Source organism: Camelina sativa, chromosome 8 (assembly GCF_000633955.1).
Source record: "Camelina sativa cultivar DH55 chromosome 8, Cs, whole genome shotgun sequence".
In the NCBI taxonomy this organism is placed as follows: domain Eukaryota; kingdom Viridiplantae; phylum Streptophyta; class Magnoliopsida; order Brassicales; family Brassicaceae; genus Camelina; species Camelina sativa.
Genome location: NC_025692.1, coordinates 25,767,362 through 25,777,240, shown reverse-complemented (window position 1 = coordinate 25,777,240; position 9,879 = coordinate 25,767,362). Strand labels below are relative to the sequence as shown.

General features: G+C 41.3%; 3 protein-coding genes across 4 annotated transcripts in view; 1 reads left to right on the top strand and 2 right to left on the bottom strand.

The window, feature by feature from the left end:
* LOC104709942 lies at positions 3 to 2,559 on the bottom strand (the record flags this gene model as incomplete). Its single annotated transcript, XM_019228844.1, has 7 exons — positions 2,324 to 2,559; positions 1,690 to 2,181; positions 1,446 to 1,598; positions 1,293 to 1,352; positions 1,163 to 1,207; positions 629 to 1,059; positions 3 to 551 (listed from the first exon to the last, which is right to left on the bottom strand). Coding segments are annotated over exons 2-7 (1,536 nt in total), but the record flags the coding sequence as incomplete, so codon positions are not given.
* On the bottom strand, positions 2,875 to 6,040 carry LOC104708650 (probable aspartyl aminopeptidase). The gene is made up of 9 exons (XM_010425244.2): positions 5,730 to 6,040; positions 5,508 to 5,643; positions 5,071 to 5,343; positions 4,801 to 4,947; positions 4,345 to 4,603; positions 4,004 to 4,136; positions 3,734 to 3,915; positions 3,417 to 3,529; positions 2,875 to 3,322 (listed from the first exon to the last, which is right to left on the bottom strand). The coding sequence occupies exons 1-9, from the start codon at positions 5,986 to 5,988 to the stop codon at positions 3,214 to 3,216; spliced, it is 1,611 nt and encodes a 536-aa protein (XP_010423546.1). The 5' UTR covers positions 5,989 to 6,040; the 3' UTR covers positions 2,875 to 3,213.
* The window catches only part of LOC104709941 (probable disease resistance protein At5g04720), a 6,350-nt gene continuing 2,754 nt past the window's right edge, over positions 6,284 to 9,879 (top strand). Inside the window, exons 1-5 of one of the 2 annotated variants that reach the window (XM_019228968.1) lie at positions 6,284 to 6,913; positions 7,762 to 7,926; positions 8,226 to 8,596; positions 8,675 to 9,030; positions 9,118 to 9,304. In XM_019228968.1, the coding sequence (XP_019084513.1) occupies positions 6,388 to 6,913; positions 7,762 to 7,926; positions 8,226 to 8,596; positions 8,675 to 9,030; positions 9,118 to 9,304 (1,605 nt within the window). In that variant the 5' untranslated portion in view covers positions 6,284 to 6,387. The other variant, XM_019228967.1, reaches the window with a different exon arrangement.

Sequence of the window (9,879 nt, the reverse complement as noted above, 5' to 3'; positions counted from 1 at the left end):
TCCTTGAGGAGAGGATACTGAAGCAGAACAAACAGTAGCGCCGGTGAACAAGCCAAAAGGATCGTCGGAGCAACGATCCATTTCTCTTTATCCATCATCGTGAATAGCGCCGACGAGAACGCCATAAGCATCGCTGCGATAGAGACGAACAGTATCGAAAGTCCGGCAATCATCTTTGTCGGAAGCGAGACCAAGAAATCGTCGAAGGAGTATCTTGCGGTGAGTATCCCGAGGAATATGAGAACCGACGTGCAGGACGCGAAGCAGGAGATCAAATCGGAGACCACGAAGGTAATGAAATGCCGGTCATGTAGGTGGAAGGGTTTACCTTTTGTATTTTCGTCGGTGCCACCAGGGACGGTGAAGACCGCCGCGAAGGTGACCGTGACGATGAGAGCCGCGACTAAGCTGCAAGACATAGCCGTATCTTTCATCCATTTCTCGGCTTCTTCTCGCAATGCTTGGTGCTCCTTTGTGAATATCTCGATCGGTGTTTGCTCTTCTGTGTTTACTCTCTCCTTCTCAATCTCCGGTGCGATTCTCTCCACTTCCTACATTATGAAGACTCGATTTTTTTAGAACTCTGTTTTCCTCTGTTTTGGCTATGAATGAGAGAAACAGAGCAAACCTTGAACCATTGTAACTCGCGTTGCATCTGCAAAGGTGCGCCAACGACAGTAGAGAGCTTGTAAGGAGGAGAAGGAAAGCCGGCGGGATGAAGCACACCATTGCCGTCACAGTCCTTGTCGGCGAGCAATAAGTACTTCCTGTTGTCCAGACCGTAGAGGAGACTAAACACCTTCTCTTGTCTGAACTCGACGGCCAAGAGAAACAGAGTACTGCTCGAGCTTGTTCTCGTGGACCATAGAAGCTCCGAATTGTTCTTGATCATCTCCACCAAGAAATCCACATTCCCGTACCTTACAGCAAAGAGTAAAGCCTCATCCACTGTCTCGGAACGTTCCTTCAATCCCAAGGCCAATGTTTCTTCTGATATTCCCCGTAGAAGCTTCTTGGCTTGTAGATGCATGACCTTAAGTCGGTACACTTCATCTATTCCTGAAAACATCACTCAATCAAGATTTCAATTTCATGTGAATTCTATTGAATAACCTAATACTTATCAGTTCATTTGCTGAGCTGACGAAAACCTAATACTTACCGGTCCATTTGGAGAGGCCTTTGAGCAGCTTCCTCATCAGAGTATCTAGGAAAAAAATTTGAAATTTTCTCACTTACTTCAGAGGAATATAGAGACTTTAGATGAAGCTGATGTTTAGGGAAGAACTTACTCTGATGATCTTTGTTGGAACGAGAAGGCTCTGGAAGAGTTGGCAGCTTTACTTGTATCCCTAGCAAGTAAAAGAAGGACTGATGAGTTGGATCAAAGAAGAATAACAAAATGATTGATCTTTGTAATGAAGAGGTCTTAGATTAGGACAGACAAGAGTAGATGAAACGTGTCAGTGGTCCGAGATCGCAGCCACCAGGAAATAAATCTGGCTTTGAAGCCAAGACAATGATGGGAATCGACTCAATTTGCAAGTGTTTTGTGACGGCTAAGCGTCTGCTCATGTTGAACAGATCCAACGCGATGTCTAATTAATTGTATGAAGGAAAAACAAATCAAGAAATCATCATCAAAACAGCCTAAAACATGGGTTGCTTGAAGTCCACGAAACCTCTTACCGAGCATTTTATAGAAGATGGCATTAAGAAAGAGCAAGGAACCGTGATATCCATAATCTTCAAGTAACACCTGAACCGGAGTTCTGGTGTAAAGATAGCGAGCCATCTCCATCTGCGTGTTCTCAACCGCAACCACAACTGGAATCTGCCCATTGATTCCAGGAATCTCTAGAAGCTTAGGGTTCTTAGCAACTAAGGCTTCAGCAATCTCCATGTTTCCACTAACCGCAACGACAGTTAGGGGCGTGTGGTACGAAGCGTTTTGGCTCATCTTGGGAAGCATTTGTTCAGGTGTCATACGACGCAAAAGCTCTTTAACAATCTCGGGTTTACCACACGCGCAAACCTTTAACAATGGTGTCTCGTAAAGGTTTATCTATTCGTCCACTGCGTCCGGATGACCGTTCAAGAAGTCCTTCACCACCTCTACACGACCTTGGCTTATTCCTTGACTTAGTTGTATATATTCATAATATACGTTCGTATTCCTTCCTACATAAACAACAAGATCACGCTATGCTAATAATTCAGTGCTATGTATATGATCACCTAAAGGCTATCTAAATATACAATGTAAATAAAATACCCTAGTACCCTGATGTTCGAAATTTGAGAATGGTATGACAACTCTTACCGCGAAGCCGAGATGCGGAGAGAGCTGATTCGATGAACGGAATCTGGATATTAACGGGATCATTTAGAATTTCTTCTTCAGGAACTTCTTTTATAGGGGAGATACTGTCGCCTAGGCCAGCATGAGGAACCTTTGTATTCGCGAATTTGAAAGGGCTCCTCCGGAATGTTTCCTTCAAAGTTGCGTCTAAGTGATTAGAACTCATTGACATATTATATTTTTCTTAATTAGACCAAACCCTAACAAAATATAGAAAAGAAACAATTCACAACTAGATGTAATAGGAGAATATATATACAAAAAAATGCAAAGTTGTATAGATATGTCGTTGTCCGTAGGTATATGCAAGGCATAACGGTAACATACAATCTTTGGTGTTTATCTATCCTATTCTTTGATTGTTCTTGCATAAAGAAATATATCCTTTACTTGGTTACTCTTTATTTTATTTGTAAAGCTTTTCTGTTGGAGAGAAAATTAATAGGTTATTCTTCAATATAATTCGACAAATTAAAAACAAGTTTATTTGTCAAGGTAACAACAATAGTAGGTGTTACAAACCGGAATCTAACCTAGAAGATTATTTTCCAATTTCGGTATATATATGTTTCTAAAACAAGACAATCAAGAAACCGAATACATAATGACAAAATTACCGAAAATAACTTGTGCAGTTTTGCTAAAGAGATTTACCGACAATACAGACACATTTCTCTCCCTTCTCTACTCAAATTCAGGTTCTGTACTTGTTGTGATACTGAGGACCCAGCCACGAACAGAAGCAACTAGCTTAAGATTCTCACCAGTCACCATGTCTTAAAGATCTTGGAGCCTGGACAAAGCGTCATATAGCACACGATTTTGTTGCCTAGAGATTAATATCCGGGAAGTTAATCATCCACAACGAGCTTCCTGTCTACGCTTGAGAAAGATCGATAAAACGCCTTGAAATGTCTGTATGCGATGTCTATATCGTCTGTTCCACAAATTTCTCTCACACTGTATCACAAGTAACATGTTCCAAAAACCAGAAGCTGAGTCTAACGTAATCTGATGTGGAAACATGAGAAAGAGTTGTTAAAAATTCGCATACCTATGCATAGAAAGCTGAGGTATGCCACAATCAACGGTTCGAATCCCCACTCCTGATGCCAATATAGGCCCTATTGTTGAGCCACATCCCATATCATTTCTCACCACAAACTCCTGCAGAAGTAGCAAAACTTTCATTGGCTGTATACTATTCACAAATATGGGTTGCTTAGAAGATCTATTATGCGTAAATCCTAAGAACCGCAGACAAATCGCTTTCAACATCTGAACAGAAGGCTGATGAAGACAGAACCATAAATTTGTCTCTAAATGTTGTATACATACTATCGGGACTTAACATTAAGAAGAATACCCAACCTGAATTGGAAGATCATGGAGTTTTGCTACTTCTTTGAAAAGAAAAGAAGTGATTCCACTTGTTGCATAGCGTTGATTTGCGTTATGTTTGATAACCAGACCCTTGTGTAGTTGTGGACGGTGGTTCTCTTCATGCTTGTCTGCAAAGTTGGGGTGCACTCCATGAGCCATGTCTGCAGACACTGCAACCACAAGAACCCATACGACTGCCTTACTAAAATCCCAGAGACTACATACAAATAAATAATTGGAAAAGTAGAAAGTGTTTACCAAGAAAAGATTTCCGGATAGCACGGTCAAATGTACACTCAGTGGCCTGATTATTGCCTAGGGAACTCACAATCCGTCTCATTGCTTGAAACATAGTGGGCGCCCCAGCACCTTGACATGAGTCTGAACCTACCTATTGAAACAAAACACTTTTTAAGAAGAATTTATACAAAAAAGGCTCAGACGTTTCAAGCACATCATCAGCTCAAAGAGAAAATGTTATGGAAGGTTAAATGCAAGTCCTCTTTTTATTCAACAAATTTCAGGACAAAAGTTGTGCTAATAAGTTCTTCGATTTGAAGCAACCTAATAAGTATCAATATCTTATAGGAAAAAGGTACCTCCTCGTTGTCAAATAAAGCTATCATCCGGATATCATGTTCAGTCGAAAGGCTTTCAGATGATTCACATGAATCAATGAGAGCTCTCAAAGCACAGAAACTTGATGCAAGATTATCTAGTCTTCCAGAAAATATGAATTCATTGTTTGCTCCTCCCAGGCAGCTGGGTTGGGTGTCACAGATATTTAACTCAAGACTCACTATATCCTCAACCTTACAGTCCAGGTCATCTGACAAAATCTGCAACAAGATCAAGAAGCTTTGAGATATTTGCGGATTTTACCACATCAAGAATTCAGAGAAATTGATGATGATGAAATCAAAATGCAAAATTTAGCAACACTAAACTTTAAATTTCTCATTTCTATTCTCATGATCTAATATCTTAGAAACACGGTGCACGGTAAGAAACAATGCAGAGGAATGACTCTTGTGACTAACCTAATTATGTCATACCTGCATGAGTATGGATGATGAGCATCTTTGGAGGAAGAAGATACATTTTTTTCCTTCAACTCAGCTGAGGATTCATCTGGTTTCGTAGCTAGTAGTGGAACAAGTTGGGTCTCCAAATTTGGTTTAAATCCTTCACTATTCACTGTGCTAAACAATACAAGAACAACAAAAAACAGCATGAGTGAGCTTCAGAACTAGTATACTTCCACTTGATAACAAATGAATTAAGTCTACAACACAACTAGAAAAAAACCCGTAAAAGAAGTTTACCGATCAAGATGAATGGCCAAAGTGGGCACTCTAAGTAATGGCCTTTTCACTTTGACAAGCCTGTGAACAAACGAGCCATCACTGGCTCTCACAATTGCTCTCCCGGCAACACTCAAATCTCGATCAAACCATGTGTGCCACAAACCACCTCCGTAAGTCTGAACATTCACCATCAGATAGCCAGACTTAGATGAAGCAGACTTGGGCTTAAGTTTAAGACAGGGGCTATCAGTGTGAGCAGCTATAGCATGAAAACCATTACCAGGAACATACCTACAAAATTATGAACAAATATAGGTTCCTTAAACCCAACAAATAAGGAATCTAAAAAGAAAAAAAGGGATCTCGTGAAGAACCCATCAACTATCCAAGCATAACCTAGTTCCAGGATTCACTACTCTACTAATGAAGATCATAACTGAATCGGAAAAACTCACTTGTCTCCGACGGCAAAAGCAACCAAACAGGACATGTTTCGTGTAAAGAAGTAACGGCCACCAGGTTTCAGCTTCCAATCCTCGTTTTCACTGAGGAGATCAAACCCAGCATCCAAAAGCTGTCTCTTCGCCTCAGCTGCAAGCCAAAAACACATCAATCAGAGCCGTCACTTCACTTGAATATATATAAAAATACAAACTTTAAACTGGATTACAATTTACCAGTGGCGTGAAACTGCGTCCATGATTCATTGAGATAATCCAGAAGATCCCCGAAAATCGAGGCATTAGAATCACTCCCGAGCGGTCTCGAATCACCCTGGGAGGAGCAGAGGATAGGAGAGACGGAGGAGAAGGAGCGAAGAAAGGGAGAGCGATGGAGATAAGTAGGAAAAGAGAGAGATGAAGGGAACACAAAAGAAGGATTGAATTTGGAGGGAAGAGAATGGGTTAGTGGAAGACGAGCTACGGCGGCCGCCATTAAAACTGCCTCCCGAGATTCTGAAGATGATGAGAGGTCCGTCTCACTGACTCATCCTTTTTTACCCCTTTCCACCGTAATTTTTTATTTTATTTTATATTTACCTTTTCACCGTAATAAATATCACCCATAAAAAAAAGAACAGAATAATCCATTAATTAATAATTGATTGTGGAAATTGCGATGATGACGTGGCGTTGTTTTGGCCTCTTCCTCTTTTTGCGAAAAAAAGTCATTCTCTATTGTGAAGTCTCCGGAGACTTAAAAAAGGCAAGTTCCTACGAAGCTTCGTTGATGAGTCACGAGTGGGTGGTTGTGGTAACAACGTTGTCTCTTTACTTAGTTCAGTACGCTTTGCTTATTGCTTCTCCACTCATCTCTCTCTCAATTGGCCTAGACATGGCGGAACTTGTGGGCGGCGAAGTTGTGACGGAGCTCGTGAAGCAGCTCTTCGCTGTATCTGACAAAGCCTTCAGATGTAGAAGCATCGCCAAAGACCTCGCAACCATGATCCAAAACGTTCAACCAACCATAACGGAGATCGTCTATAGCGGCGTGGAGGTCAGTGAGCATCGTCAGGTTCAGTTGCGTATGTTCTCCGAGACTTTAGACAAGTGCAAGAAGCTAACCGATAAGGTTCTTAAATGTCACCGTTGGAACATGGTGAGACAGCTTTACCATGTCAAGAAGATGGAGGATCTTCAGAAGAAGATCTCCAGATTCATCCAGGGCTTGCCTCTTCATATTCTCGCTGACGTTCATCACCTTCGTGCCGATGCTGAGGTGCGTTTGGATCGTATTGATAGGAATTGCGATAGCTTGAATGAGAAGCTTGGTTCTATGAAGATCAGGGGAAGTGAATCTATGCGTGAGGTGTTGAAGATGGCTGAGGCTACGGTGGAGATGGTGACTGATGATGATGATGGTGGTTTTCAAAATTTGGGGGCCGGGTTGGAATTGGGAAAGAGGAAGGTGAAGGAGTTTTTGTTTAGATCCAGTGATGAAGCACGACTTGTTGGCATCTCAGGGATGAGTGGTTCTGGGAAAACCACTCTTGCTAGAGCGATTGAGCGGGACGAGGAGGTTCGAGGTAAATAAGATTATCATGTCTCTGTTTTAGTAACCTCTATTGCAGCTGTAGTTTGTGGTGTTGCTTGATGTCATATTTTCATATGTATGTAATCTCAAGTGAAGTTTTGTTGAGTTGATGAGTTGATTTCTTGATATTGGACACTGGTTAAGAGTTGATGAGTTGAGTTCTTGATGTCATATTTTCATATGTATGTATGTTGGATTATGTAATCTCAGGTGAACTATTGTTGAGTTCTTGAAATTAGAGATAACTGTTTCTCTGATGCTAAAAAGGGTGCTTGTTTGCTGCTTTTACAGGCCACTTTGGAAACCGGGTTTTGTTTCTGATTGTATCACAATCTCCAAATGTTGAGGAGCTGAGATCGCTTATTTGGGGATTTCTTACTGGTTATGATGCTGACTCTGGTGTTGTTCTTCCGGAATCGAGTGGTCAAACACGGAAGCTAGTGATCCTTGATGATGTTTGGACAAGGGAATCTCTGGACCAGCTGATGTTTGATATTCCTGGAACTTCAACTCTTGTGGTCTCAAGGTCTAAACTCGCGGGTACTAGAACCACCTATGATGTAGAGTTACTAAATAAAGATGAAGCAATGTCTCTGTTCTGTTTATCTGCTTTCAATCAGAAATCAGTCCCTCCAGGATTCAGCAAAAGTTTGGTCCAGCAGGTAATGGGTNATGGTGGTTTTCAAAATTTGGGGGCCGGGTTGGAATTGGGAAAGAGGAAGGTGAAGGAGTTTTTGTTTAGATCCAGTGATGAAGCACGACTTGTTGGCATCTCAGGGATGAGTGGTTCTGGGAAAACCACTCTTGCTAGAGCGATTGAGCGGGACGAGGAGGTTCGAGGTAAATAAGATTATCATGTCTCTGTTTTAGTAACCTCTATTGCAGCTGTAGTTTGTGGTGTTGCTTGATGTCATATTTTCATATGTATGTAATCTCAAGTGAAGTTTTGTTGAGTTGATGAGTTGATTTCTTGATATTGGACACTGGTTAAGAGTTGATGAGTTGAGTTCTTGATGTCATATTTTCATATGTATGTATGTTGGATTATGTAATCTCAGGTGAACTATTGTTGAGTTCTTGAAATTAGAGATAACTGTTTCTCTGATGCTAAAAAGGGTGCTTGTTTGCTGCTTTTACAGGCCACTTTGGAAACCGGGTTTTGTTTCTGATTGTATCACAATCTCCAAATGTTGAGGAGCTGAGATCGCTTATTTGGGGATTTCTTACTGGTTATGATGCTGACTCTGGTGTTGTTCTTCCGGAATCGAGTGGTCAAACACGGAAGCTAGTGATCCTTGATGATGTTTGGACAAGGGAATCTCTGGACCAGCTGATGTTTGATATTCCTGGAACTTCAACTCTTGTGGTCTCAAGGTCTAAACTCGCGGGTACTAGAACCACCTATGATGTAGAGTTACTAAATAAAGATGAAGCAATGTCTCTGTTCTGTTTATCTGCTTTCAATCAGAAATCAGTCCCTCCAGGATTCAGCAAAAGTTTGGTCCAGCAGGTAATGGGTCTGCCTACATGCCTAGTAGTAATATTCTTTCCAGTTTCACTACTCATATTGACACTGTTTATTTGGTAGATTGTTGGGGAGTGTAAAGGTCTACCTTTGTCTCTGAAAGTTGTTGGTGCTTCATTGAAAAACCAATCTGAAAAATATTGGGAAGGTGCAGTGACGAGGTTATCTAAGGGTGAACCTGCTGATGAAACTCATGACAGTAGAGTGTTTGCTCAAATAGAAGCAAGTCTAGAAAATCTCGACCTGAAAACCAGAGACTGTTTTTTGGAACTCGGTGCTTTCCCTGAAGACAAGAAGATCCCTCTTGATGTTCTCATAAACGTGTTGGTCGAGTTGCATGATCTCGAGGACACAAGTGCTTTTGCTGTTGTTGTTGATTTAGCAAACAGGAATCTTCTTACTCTAGTGAAAGATCCAAGGTATTGCTATAGAAAACTCTTTATGATCTCTGTTCTTGTAGCTACTTCTACCGTTCTATGTTTTGATCGTCTTTACTAATTTTGCAGGTTTGGCGCTATGTACACTAGCTACTATGACATATTTGTGACGCAGCACGATGTGCTAAGAGATGTAGCACTTCGTCTAAGCAATCGTGGGACAGTAAATAGACGAGAGCGGTTACTGATGCCAAAAAGAGAGTCAGTGCTTCCCAGAGAATGGGAGAGGAGCAATGATGAGCCATACAATGCCCGGGTAGTTTCCATTCACACAGGTAAAGAATCCGTTACACAATTATTTCTGTTTGTCACTAGAAAACATAATGTTTTGATATGGATTTCTGTTCTTCCTTTACAGGAGAAATGACTGAGATAGATTGGTTTGACATGGAACTCCCTAAGGCTGAAGTTTTGATATTAAACTTTTCCTCTGAAAAGTATGTATTGCCTCCTTTCATTGCTAGGATGGGCAGGCTTAGGGCACTCGTGATTATCAACAACGGTATGTCTCCTGCGCATCTACATGACTTCTCCATCTTTACCAATTTGGCCAAACTCAGGAGTCTTTGGCTTGAGAGGGTTCATGTCCCTGAACTCTCTAGCAGTACGGTTCCCTTGAATAACCTCCACAAGCTGTCTCTGATCCTGTGCAAGCTCAACAATAGTTTTGATCAGACCCAAGTAGACATTGCCCAAATCTTCCCAAAACTGTCTGATCTCACAATAGATCATTGTGGTGATCTTGTAGAACTACCTTCCACCATCTGTGGAATCACTTCACTCAACTCCATCAGCATAACAAATTGTCCCCGCATCAAGGAGTTGCCTAAG